The 13,494-nt window shown below is 39.2% G+C and overlaps 1 protein-coding gene across 6 annotated transcripts in view; it reads left to right on the top strand.

The window, feature by feature from the left end:
* The window catches only part of ASH1L (ASH1 like histone lysine methyltransferase), a 220,109-nt gene that overhangs the window by 181,552 nt on the left and 25,063 nt on the right, over nt 1–13,494 (top strand). For all 6 annotated transcript variants that reach the window (XM_057540077.1, XM_057540074.1, XM_057540065.1 and 3 more), the window contains 2 exons: nt 937–1,143; nt 1,270–1,416. In XM_057540077.1, coding sequence (XP_057396060.1) covers nt 937–1,143; nt 1,270–1,416 — 354 coding nt within the window. The remainder of the gene's footprint in view (nt 1–936; nt 1,144–1,269; nt 1,417–13,494) is intronic.

The following is a 13,494-nucleotide window of genomic DNA, read 5'->3' as shown; positions in this document are numbered from 1 at the left end:
TGAGCCCTTGTGCCACAACTACTGAAGCCCACGCACCTAGAGCCCATGCTCTGCAACAAGAGAAGCCCACGCACCTCAACAAAGAGTAACCCCTGCTCACTGCAACTAGAGAAAACCCGCTCACAGCACTGAAGACCCAATGCAGCCAAAGATAAATAAATAAATAAATAAATAAATTTTTTTTTAATTAGAAAAAAAAATCCGCCTACCAATGCAGTGGACACGGGTTCAAGCCCTGGTCCAGGAAGATCCCACATGCACCACAACTACTGACCCTATGCTCTAGAGCCCGTGAGCCACAACTACTGAACCTGCGTGCTACAACTGCTGAAGCCCGCGTGCCTAGAGCCCATGCTCCGCAACAAAGAGAAGCCAATGCAATGAGAAGCCTGCGCACCGCAATGAAAGTAGCCCCCGCTTGCCACAACTAGAGAAAGCCCGCACACAGCAACGAAGACCCAACGCAACCAAAAATAAATAAATAAATTTATTAAAAAATAAAATGGTTATGATGATAAATGTTATAGTAAATTTTTTGTGTATTTTACCACAATTTTTTAAAAAATCTGTAAATGGCTCATGAGCTACTTCAAAACAATAGTGCAGTGTAATCATCAAATTATTAATTCCTCTATGGGTTACAGTTCATGTATTCTTAGCCCAGAACTAAATATGATAGTGTTTACCCAGGATGCTGAGTGGACAGTTAACTCATTAATTTATAAGAAGCATCAGTGTTTGCAACTTGACTTGGAAATTTTCAGTATTATTTTTGAACTTAGACATTATTACCTTGTTAACTTTGTTAGCCAATCTAACCTTACTAAAATAAAAATTAATTTTATGCATTCATTTTTTAAATTCCTATTTAAAAAATGGGTTCATGAAGGTTATATATAGTGTTAATTGACATACAGTTATTCCTTCTCTTTCTAGAATGATCTTTGCTGAGTGTTCCCCCAACACTTGCCCCTGTGGTGAGCAGTGCTGTAACCAGAGGATACAGAGGCATGAGTGGGTGCAATGTCTAGAACGATTTCGAGCTGAGGAAAAAGGTTGGGGAATCAGAACCAAAGAACCCCTAAAAGCTGGGCAGTTCATCATTGAATACCTAGGGGAGGTTGTCAGCGAACAGGAGTTCAGGTACAGTGGTAAATGATACTCCAAGTAAAATGGCAAAGTTACCAGATTAGTATGGAAAATGAAATATTTGAAATTTACTTTCAACTTAATCATTAATTGGCTTTCAATCATTTCTCTCATCTTTAGGAATAGGATGATTGAGCAGTATCATAATCACAGTGACCACTATTGTCTGAACCTGGATAGTGGGATGGTGATTGACAGTTACCGCATGGGAAATGAGGCCCGATTCATCAACCACAGCTGTGACCCAAATTGTGAAATGCAGAAATGGTAAGAAAGCAGGGGAAGGTGAAGACAAGACTCCAACAGAGCAGAAAGCTTTGAGGACATCCAGAGATTGATCTTTCCACAATTTTAGTCAGCTTACACAAAGCAGCTCAGGCAATTCCTTATTATACCAGATCCTCCAGGTAGAGAGTAAGCTTGTACTATTTCTTCACACTTCATCGTAACTACTCCCAGAAGAATGTAATATTTATTTGTGTGTGTGTGATAATTCCTAATATTTATTGACTGCTTACTGTGCGCCAAGCACTGTGTTATGTGGTTCTTCTCACATCCATGCATTTAGCATATTTATCACATCCTTACTGGATTTGTCACAATGAGAAATAAAAATAAAAGTAATAGATTAGAATCTAATTGAGAATGAAAAATTGCATCTAAAAAATAGTTCAGAAAAGATAACATGGTAGGAGAGGATTCTGAGAAGATGATAGAGTAGGAAGCACAAGGAATCTATCTCCCTTTAGACAATTGCACTAGCAGAATCTGTTTGATAAAACTCTTTTGGAACTCTGGGGTCCGTTGAAGGCTTGTAATGTCCAGGGGAAGTTTTAGATGGTCAGTTGTGGATCATTTCAGTCAATTTGAGGTGTTAGCACAGTAGCAGCTACTCATCCTTACCCACAGCCACATGGCAGGCAGCTGTGCAAGTGTTCCTGAAATATCTTGCATACAGCTTGCAGATGCTAGGGTGGATAAAAAGGACCCTGTTCTCCAAATATTAGGTACCTATGCTCTGATTGCTTCTTCTGATCACAGAGGTGCAAAGAAGCAGGCAGCCACTGTGTACCTCCACCATTGTTGCAAGTCCCTCTCCCTCCAGCTAAAGTGACTCCCAGGAGATTTTAAGCGTGCCCTCTTTTCGCCACCTTCATTTTTTGCTTTTCCCCTTTTGGGATAGAAATTAAAGACTAAGACGTTCAAAAACAACTGCATATATGAGGGGAAATAGACAGTGACTGCCCATATCCAACGAAAGGATTGGAAAAGACACAAGACACTAAGTTTGCACCTGAGGCTGATCCTTGGCACAGAGACAGCCTACAGCAATCAAAAAAGCAAAAATAAAAACAGCAAACTGGACGGAGAGTCTTTAATTTCCAGAGTTACCACATTATTCGACTCAAATGTCCAGTGTTCAACAAAAAAATCACAAGGAATACAAAGACACAAGAAAGTGTTGTCCATTCAAAGCAAAAAAATAATTCAGTAGAATCTGAACCTAAAACGGACTTAATGGCAGATACATTAGACAAAGACTTTTAAACAGCTGCCCTAATCATGCTCAAAGAACTAAAGGAAATTGTCATGATAAAAACTTTCTTTCATGAGAAAGTCATGAAAATGATGTTGGAACAAAATGGAAATATCAGTAAAGAGATAGAAGGCCTAAAAAGAAACCAAAAAGGAATTCTGGAGCTGAAAAGTACAGTAATTGAAATGAAAAACTCACTAGATGGATTCAAAGGCAGGTTTGAGCAGGCAGAAGAAAGAAACAGTGAACTTGAAGATGAGGACAATGTAAATTATCAAGCCTGAAGAATAAGAAAAAGATTGAAGTAAAGAGAGCCCTAAGTGACCCGTGGGACACCATCAAGCAGAACAACCATATGCATTGTGGATGTTCAAGACGGAGAAGACAGATACAAAGAGGCAGAGAGAATATTTAAAGAAATAATGGTTGAAAATTTCCCAAATTTCATGAAAGATGTGAATATAAATATCCAGGAAGCTTCCCAAACTCCAAGTAAGATGAACTCAAAGAGACATGTACCAAGACACGTTATAATCAGACTTTCAAAAGACAAAGAGCAAATCTTGGAAGCAGCACAAGACAAGCAAATCATCACATACAGTAGATCCTCAATAAGAAAGTTTGCAGATTCCTTATCAGAAATTTTGGAGGCCAGAAGACAGTGGGCCAGTGTATGCAACGTGCTAAAAGGATTCCTGTATGTGGCAAAACTGTCCTTCAAAAGTGAGGAAGAAATCAAAACATTCCCAAATAAACAAAAGATGAGGGAATTCTTGAGTACTAGACCTACCCTGCAAAAATGCTCAAGGGTCTCCTGCAGGTTGAAATGAAAGGACACTAGACAGTACTTCCATGCCATATGGATAAATAAAAAATCTTAATAAAGGTAAATACATGGGCAATTATAAAAGCTAGAATTGTTGTTACAGTGGTTTGTAACTGTACTTTTTGTTTTCTACATAATTTAGGAGACTAATGCATTTAAAGGAATTATTAGTTTATTTTTTTGTGCGCACAGTTATAAAGATGTAATTTTGTGATACTGAAAGGAGTAGAAAGAGCTGTAAAGGAGCAGAGTTTTTATATGTTAATTGAAGTTAAGCTGCTATAAATAAAATTATAGTGTTATAACTTCAGGATGTTCAGTGTATCCTCATGATAACCACAAATGCAATAGCTACAGACATGTACAAAAGGAAATTAAGAAGGAATTTAAACATTTCACTCCAAAAAATTAAACACTATAGAAAACAGGAATTCAGACAATGAGGGACAAAAAGCTATAGGGCATATTGAAAACAAATTGCACAATGACAGAGGTAACTCTCTCCTTATCAATAATTAATTTAAAGGCAAATAGATTAAACTCTCCAAAAGAGAATGGGATTCAACATCATTTATAATAAAAACTCTCAGCAAAGTGGGTAAAGGAATGTACCTCAGCATAATCAAGGCCATATGTGACAAGCCAACAGGTGGAAGTTTGAAAGCTTTTCCTTTAAGATCAAGAAGTAAACAACGATGCCCACTACTACCACCTCTATTCAACATAATAACTGCAAGTCCTACCCAGAGCAGTTAGGCAAGAAAAAATAAATAAAAGGCATCCAGTTGAAAAAGAAGAAGTAAAACTGTCTCTATTTGCAGATGACATAATATTATATATAGAAAACTCTAAAGACTCCTCCAAAAAACTTTTAAAACTGATAAATGAATTCAGTAAAGTTGCAGGAGACAAAATCAAATATAAAAATTAGTTGCGGAGACTCCCCTGGTGGTCCAGTGGCTAAGACTCCATGTTCCCAATGCAGGGGGCCCGGGTTCAGTCCCTGGTTGGGGAACTAGATCCCACATGCCGCAATTGAGTTCACATGCTGCGACTAAAGACCCCGTATGCTGCTGACTAAAGATCCCACATGCCACAACTAAAGATCCCGCATGCCGCAACTAAGACCCAGTGCAGCCAAATTAAATATATAAATAAATAGTTAATAAAATGCATATTTTTTAAAAAATCAGTTGCATTTCCATACGCTAAGAACTATCAAAAACTTTTTTTAAAGCCTGGATGCAATAGCATCAAAAAGAATAAAATACCTAGGAGTAAATTTAACCAAGGAGGTGAAAGACCTGTACACTGACAACTGTAAGATACTGATGAGAGAGCTTACAGAAGTCACAAATAAATGAAAAGATATTCTGTGCTCATGGATTTGAAGAGTTAATATTGTTTAAATGTCCATACTACCCAAAGCATCCTACAAATTCAGTGCAATAAAAATTAAATTCCAATGGCATTTTTCACAGAAATAGAACAAATAATCCTAAAATTTTTGTGGAACCACAAAAGACCTCAAATAGTCAAAGCAGTCTTGAGAAAGAAGAACAAAGTTGAAGACATCACACTTCCTGATTTCCAACTATATTACAAAGCTGTAGTGGTAATCTAAACAGTATGATATTGGCAGAAAAACAGATTCATAGATGAATGGAACAGAATAGAGAGCACAGAAGTAAACCCATGCATGTATGGCCAATTTATTATAGAGGAGCCAAGAATATACAATGGGGAAAGGGCAGTCTCTTCAATAAAGGATGTGGGTAAACTGGATAGCCACATGCAAAAGAATGAAACTGGACCACTATCTTTCAACATACACAGAAATCAACTTTTAAAGACTTGAACGTAAGACCTAAAACCATAAAACTCCTAAAAGAAAACAGAGGGTAAGCTCCTTGACGTCAGTCTTGGTAATGATATTTTTTTGGTTTTAACACCAGGAGGAAGGCACTAAAAGCAGAAATGAACAAGTGAGACTAGTCAAACTAAAATGTTCCTATACAGCAGTGAAAACCATAAACAAAATGAAAAGACAACCTACAGAATGGGAGAAAATATTTGCAGATCTGATAAGGGGTTAATCTTCAAAGTATATAAGGAAATCATACAAGTCAGTCGCAAAACAAAATCCAATTAAATATAGGCAGAGAATCTGAATATACATCTTTTTTTATTCAATATTTATTTATTTATTTGGCTACGCCAAGTCTTAGTTGCAGCAGGCGGGATCTTTAGTTGCGGCAGGCAAACTCTTACTTGCAGCATGTGAGATCTAGCTCCCTGACCAGGAATCGAACCTGGGCCCCTGCATTGGGAATGCGGAGTCTTAGCCACTGGGCCATCAGGAAAGTCCCTGAATATATATCTTTTTAAAGAAGACATACAGGTGGCTAACAGGTACATAAAAAGGTGCTTAATGTCACTAATCATCAGGAAAATGCAGGTCAAAACCACTATCGCCTCACACCTATTAGAATGGCTGTTATCAAACAGACAAGAAGTAGGAAGTGTTAGGAAGTGAAAAAAAGGGAACCCTTGTGCACTGTTGGTGGGAATGTAAATTGGTACAGCCACTATCAAAAACTGTTTGGAGGTTCCTCAGAAATTTAAAAATAGAACTGCCATACAGTCCAGCAATTCCATTTCTGGGTATTTATCTGAAGGAAGTGAAAACACTAACTCAAAAAGATATCTGTACTCCCATGTTCATTGCATGATTATTTACAGTAGCTAAGACATGGAAACAACCTAAGTATCCATCAGTGGATGAATGGATAAAGAATATGTGTATATCTACAATGGAATATTATTCAGCCATAAAAATGAAGGAAATACTGCCATTTGCAACAACATGAATGGGCCTTGAGGGCATTATGCTAAATGAGATAAACAAGAAGACTAGTACCACATGACCTCACTCATGTGCAGAATCTTAAAAAAAACAACAGCAACTGTTAGATACAAATTGGTGGTTGCCAGAGTTAGGGGTTTGGAGGCTTGGAAAAATGGGTGAAGGTGGTCCAAATAAAATAAGACATGAGGACGTAATGTGCAGCATGGTGGCTATAGTTAATAATAATACATTGTATAGTTGAAACTTGCTAAGAGAATGAATCTTTTTTTATATATATAAATTTATTTATTTTATATTTATTTTTATTTTATTTATTTTATTTTTGGCTGTGTTGGGTCTTCATTGCTGCACACAGGCTTTTCTCTGGTTGCAGCGAGCAGGGGCTACTCTTCGTTGCGGTGTGTGGGCTTCTCATTGCGGTGGCTTCTCTTGTTGTGGAGCACGGGCTCTAGGCATGTGGGCTTCAGTAGTTGTGGCCCACGGGCTCTAGAGCACAGGCTCAGTAGTTGTGGCGCACGGGCTTTGTTGCTCCACGGCATGTGGGATCTTCCCGGACCAGGGCTCGTACCCGTGTCCCCTGCATTGGCAGGCGGATTCTTAACCACTGCGCCACCAGGGAAGCCCAAGAGAGTGAATCTTAAAAGAGCTCATCACAAGAATTTGATACCATGTGTGGTAATGGACGTTAACTAGACTCATTGTGATGACCATTTTGCGATATATAAGTATAATGAATCATTATGTATACCTGAAACTAATATAATACTTTATGTCAATTACACCTCAATTTTTAAAAAAGATTGGCAGAATAGATTAAAAACACATGATCCAACTATATACTGTGTATAAGAGACTCAGTTGAGATCCAAAGACACAAACAGGTTGCAAGTGAAAGGATGGGAAAAGATATTCCATGTAAATAGTAACCAAAAGAGAGCAGGAATGGCTAAAATAGACTTTAAACCCAAAAAGGTTACGAGAGACAAAGAAGGACATGTGTTTTTTAGAAAGATTCGGCAAGAAGATACAAAAACCGTAAGCATTTACACACATAATGACAGAACCTCAAAATATATGTAGACAAACTGACAGAATTGAAGGGAGAAATAAACAATTCTGCAATAATAATTGGAGACTTCAGTACCCCACTCAGTAATGAATACAACAAACAGAAAGATGATAAGTAAGGAACAGAGGACTTAGCACAATAAACCAACTAGATCTAAAAGATATTACAGAATACTCCACCCAACAACAACAGCATTTACATTCTTCTCAAGTGCACATGGGACATTTTCCAGGGTAGACCATATGTTAGGCACAAATTAAGTCTCAATAGATTTTAAAAGCCAGATATCATAGGAAGTATCTTTTCTGTCCACAGTGGATGAAGTTGGAAATCAGTAACATAAAGGAAACTGGAAATTTTACGAAACTGGAAATTCACACACTTTTAAAACAACCAGTTGGTCAGAAAAGAAGTCACAAAGGAAATTAGAAAATACTTAGATATGAATGAAAATGATAATACAACATACCAAAACTTATGGAATGCAGCAGTAGCAGTGCTAAGTAGGAAATTAATAGCTATAAATGCTTACATTAAAAATCAAGAAAGAGCTCAAATCAGCAACCTAACTTTACAACTTTATGACCTAGAAAAAGAACTACACCTAAAGTTAACAAAAGGAAGGAAATAATATAGAGCAGAGATAAATGAAATAGAGAATAGAAAAACAATAGAGAAAATCAGTGAAACCAAAAGTTGGTTCTTCAAAAAGATAAGCATAATCAACAAACCTTGGAACTTCCCTGGTGGTGCAGTGGTTAAGAATCCGCCTGCCAATGCAGGGGACACAGGTTCGAGCCCTGGTCTGGGAAGATCCCACATGCCACGGAGCAGCTAAGCCCATGCACCACAACTACTGAGCCTGTGCCCGAGAGCCTGCAAGCCACAACTACTGAAGCCTGTGCACTGCAACGAAGAGTAGCTCCCATTCGCCGCAACTAGAGAAAGCCCACGCACAGCAACGAAGACCCAGCGCAGCCAAAAATTGATTAATTAATTAATTAAAAAAGAGAAGAATCCATCTTCCAATGCAGGAGATGAGGGTTGGGGAACTAAGCTCCCATGTGCCACAACGAAGACCATGTGTGCTGCAACTAAGACCCAATGCAACCAAAAAAATAAACAAGAAATTTTTTTTAAAACTAGATGGACAAAGAAAAAAGCACCCAAATTACTAAACTCAGAAATGAAATGAGGGACTTCCCTGGTGGTGCAGTGGGTAAGACTCTGTGCTCCCAGTGCAGAGGGCCCGGGTTCTATCCCTGGTCGGGGAACTGGATCCCGCATGCCGCAACTGAAAGATCCCACGTGCTGCAACTAAGACACAGAGCGGCCAAATAAATAAATTTTTTTAAAAAAAAACAAATGAAATGAAAGTGGGGACACTACTACCAATTCTGCAGAAATGAAAAAGATTATAAGAGAGTACTGTGAACAGATGTACACCAAAAAATTGGATAATCTTGTTGAAATGGACAAATTTCTAGAAACACAAAACCTACCAAGACTAAATCATGAAGAAATAAAAAATCTGAATAGACCTATAACTAGTAAGGATATTGAATCAGTAATCAGAATCTCCCAACAAAGAAAAGCCCTTGACTTGATGGTTTTATTGGTGAATTCTACCAAATTAATAGCAACCCATCTCATACTTTTCCAAAAAATTGAAGAGAAGGAAACACCTCCTTACTCGCTGTATGAAGCCAGCATAACCCTGATACCAAAGCTTGGTGAAGACCCTACAAGAAAACTAGATACCAATACCTCTTACGAACATTGATGTGAAAGTCCTCAACAAAATACTAGCAAACAGAATTCAACAGCATATTAAAAGGATTATGCACAATGACCAGGTGGGATTTAATCCTGGAAGGCAAAGATGGTTCAGCATATGAAAATTGATCAGTGTGATACACTACATCAATAAAATGAAGGGGAAAAGAAATCACATGGTCATCTCAATTGATGCAGAAAAAGCATTTGACAAAATTCAACACCCTTTTATGATAAATGTACTCAACAAGGGCTTCCCTGGTGGCACAGTGGTTAAGAATCCACCTGCCAGTTCAGGGGACACGGGATCAAGCCCTGGTCCAGGAAGATTGCACATGCCGCAGAGCAACTAAGTGCGTGTGCCACAACTACTGAGCCTGCGCTCTAGAGCCCACGCTCCACAACTACTGAAGCCCGTGTGCCTAGAGCTCGTGCTCCACAACAATAGAAGCCACCACAATGAGAAGCCTACATGCCGCAACGAAGAGTAACCCCCATTCACCGCAACTAGAGAAAGCCCATGCACCGCAACAAAGACCCAACACAGCCAAAAATAAACATAAATGAAATAAATAAAATTTTTTAAAGTACTCAAAATAGGAATAGAAGGACTACATGAACATAATAAAAGCCATATATGAAAACCCACAGCAAACATAATACTCAGTGGTGAAAGACTGAAAGCTTTTCCTCTATGATCAGGAACAAGACAAGGATGCCCACTTTCCTCACTTCTATTCAAAATAATATTGGAAGTTCTAGCCAGAAAAATTAGACAAGAAAGAGATATAAAAGGCATCCAAATTGGAAAAGAAGAATAAAATTTTCTCTATTTGTATATTGTATGGTCTCTTGCAGTTGCGTTTCTATATACAGTGGGCAATCTGAAAAGGAAATTACAAAACCAGTTCCATTTGCAGTATCATGAAAAAGAATGAAGTACTTAGGAATTAACTTAATCAATGAGGTGAAAGAATTGTACAATGAAAGCTATAAAACATTGCTAAAAGAAATTAAAGATATAAATGAATGGTAACACCTCCCATGTTCATAGATTAGAAGATTTAATATTGCTAAAATGTCAGTATTGCCCAAAGTGATCTACAGATTCAATGCAATCCCTATCAAAATCCCAAAGACTTCTTTTTTTTTTTTCAGAAATAGAAAACTCATCTTAAAATTCATATAGAATCTCAAGGGACCCCCCCACCCCAAATAACCAAAGCAATCCTAAAGAAGAACAAAACTGGAGGACTCATACTTTTTTATTTCAAAACTTAACTACAAAGTTATAGTAATCAAAGCAGTATGGTATAGGCATAAAGACAGGCACATAGACCCATGAAATAGAGTAGAGAACCTTGAAATAAACCTTCACATATTTGGTCAAATGATTTTTTTACAAGTGTGCCAACACCATTCAATGGAAAAGGGATATAGTCTTTTCAGCAAATGGTGCTAGGAAAACTGAATATCCACATGCAAAAGTATGAAGTTGGTCCCTTACCAAACACCGTATACAAAAATTAATTCAAACCAGTCAAGGACCTAAATGTAAGACCTAAACCAATAAAAGTTGAAGAAGAAAACATAGAACAAAAGTTTCACAGCAGTGGACTTGGCAGTAATTTCTTGGATATGACACCAAAGGCACAGGTAACCAAAGAAAAAATAGACAAATCGGACTTCATAAAAAATTTTAAATCAAAAGACACTATTCTGGGCTTCCCTGGTGGTGCAGTGGTTAAGAATCCGCCTGCCAGTGCAAGAGACATGGGTTCGAGCCCTGGTCCGGGAAGATCCCAGATGCCGCGGAGCAGCTAAGCCCGTGTGCCACAACTACTGAGCCTGTGCTCTAGAGCCCACAAGCCACAACTACTGAAGCCCGTGTGCCTAGAGCCCATGCTCTGCAACAAGAGAAGCCACTGCAATGAGAAGCCCACTCACCACAATGAAGAGTAGCCCCCGCTCACCCCAACTAGAGAAAAGCCCGCACGCAGCAACAAAGACCCAACACAGCCATAAATAAATAAGTAAATAAATTTATTTTTTAAAAAAAGACACTATTCCCAGAATAAAAAGGCAACCCACAGAATGGGAGAAAATATTTGCAAGTCATATATCTTATAAGGTATTAATATGCAGAGTATATAGAGAACCCCTGGAACTCAACAACAAAAAGCCCAATTCAGAATGGACAAAGGACTTGAATATACATTTCTCCAAAGATTGTACAAATGGCCAATAAGCAAATAAAAATGTGCTCAACGTCACTAATCATTAAGGAAATGCAAATCAAAACTATGAGATACCACTTCACACCCTCAGAATGGCTACTGTGAAAATAACAGAAAACAATAAGTGTTGACGAAGATGTGGAGAAATAGGAACCCTTGTGCTCTCTTGGGAATCTAAAAATGGTATAGCCACAGTGGAAAAGGGTAAGGAAGTTCCTCAAAAAGTTAAAAATAAAATTACCCTATGATCCAGCAATTCAACTTCTGAGTATATACCCAAAAGAATTGAATGCAGGTTCTCAAAGAGATATTTGCATCCCCATATTTTAATTTTTATTTATTTTTGGCTGCGTCGGTCTTAGTTGCAGCACATGGGATCTTTTGTTGCGGCACGCGGGCTCTTCATTGTGGTGCACAAGCTTCTCTCTAGTTGCGGCACGCGGGCTCCAGAGTGCGTGGCTCTGTAGTTGCAGCACGCAGGCTCTTCAGTTGTGGCGCATGGGCTTAGTTGCCCTGTGACATGTGGGGGTCTTAGTTCCCTGACCAGGGATCATACCTGCGTCCCCTGCATTGAAAGGCAGACTCTCAACCACTGGACCACCAGGGGACTCCTTTTTTAAAAAGAAATATTTATTTATTTATTTATTTATTTAGGCTACACCAGGTCTTAGTTGCAGTATGTGGGATCTTCGTTGTGGCATATTTAGTTGCAGCATGCGGGATCTTAGTTGCAGCATGCATGTGGGATCTAGTTCCCTGACCAGTGATTGAACCTGCACCCCCTGCATTGGGAGTGCATAGTCTTACCCACTGGACTACCAGGGTAGTCTCTGCACCCCTATATATATTTTTTTTTAATTAATAGACTTTACTTTTTTTTTTTTAAGTATTTGTTTTTATTTATTTATAGCTGTGTTGGGTCTTCGTTTCTGTGCGAGGGCTTTCTCTAATTGTGGCAAGCGAGGGCCACTCTCCATCGCGGTGTGCGGGCCTCTCACTATCGCAGCCTCTCTTGTTGCAGAGCACAGGCTCCAGACGCACAGGCTCAGTAGTTGTGGCTCACGGGCCTAGTTGCTCTGTGGCATGTGGGATCTTCCCAGACCAGGGCTTGAACCCGTGTCCCCTGCATTGGCAGGCAGATTCTCAACCACTGCACCACCAGGGAAGCCCTGCACCCCCATATTTTATTAACATTATTCATAGTAGCTAAAATATGGAGGCAACCCAGGTGTCCATAATAGATGAAGGGATAAGGAAAATGTGGTTTTTACATACAATGGAATTATCGTTCAGCCTTTAAAAGGAAGTTTTGCAGTGTGCTACAACATGGATGGACCTTGAGGACATTATGCTAAGTGAAATAATCCAGTCACAAAATGAAGCATACTACTGTATGATTCCACTTATATGAGATACTTACGAGTAGTCAAAATCATAGAGACAGTAGAATGGTGGTTGTATGGGGCTGAAGGGAGGAGGGGTTGGGAGTTACTGTTTAATAGGTATAGAGTTTCAGTTTTACAAGATGAAAAGAGTTATGGGATTGTATGGTGGAGATAACTACACAACAATGTGGATGTTCCCTTTTTTTTTTTTTTTTTTTGCCATACCACACGCGGCACGTGGGATCTTAGTTTCCCGACCAGGGATTGAACGCACACCCCCTACAATGGAAGCACAGAATCTTGACCACTGGCCCACCGGGAAGTCCAGTGTGGATGTTCTTAATACCACTAAACTGCACATTTTTTAATGGTTAAGATTATAAACTTTGGGCTTCCCTGGTGGCACAGTGGTTAAGAATCCGCCTGCCAATGCAGGGGACACGGGTTCAATCCCTGGTCCGGGAAGATCCCACATGCCACGGAGCAACTAAGCCCCGTGCATCACAACTACTGAGCCTGTGCTCTAGAGCCCGCAAGCCACAACTACTGAGTCCACGTGCCGCAACTACTGAAGCCTGCGCACCTAGAGCCCGTGCTCCGCAACAAGAGAAGCCACCGCAATGAGAAACCCGCGCACCACAACGAA

Source organism: Balaenoptera acutorostrata, chromosome 1, assembly GCF_949987535.1.
Source record: "Balaenoptera acutorostrata chromosome 1, mBalAcu1.1, whole genome shotgun sequence".
NCBI classification, from domain to species: Eukaryota; Metazoa; Chordata; class Mammalia; order Artiodactyla; family Balaenopteridae; genus Balaenoptera; species Balaenoptera acutorostrata.
This window is presented reverse-complemented; position numbering and strand designations above follow the sequence as displayed.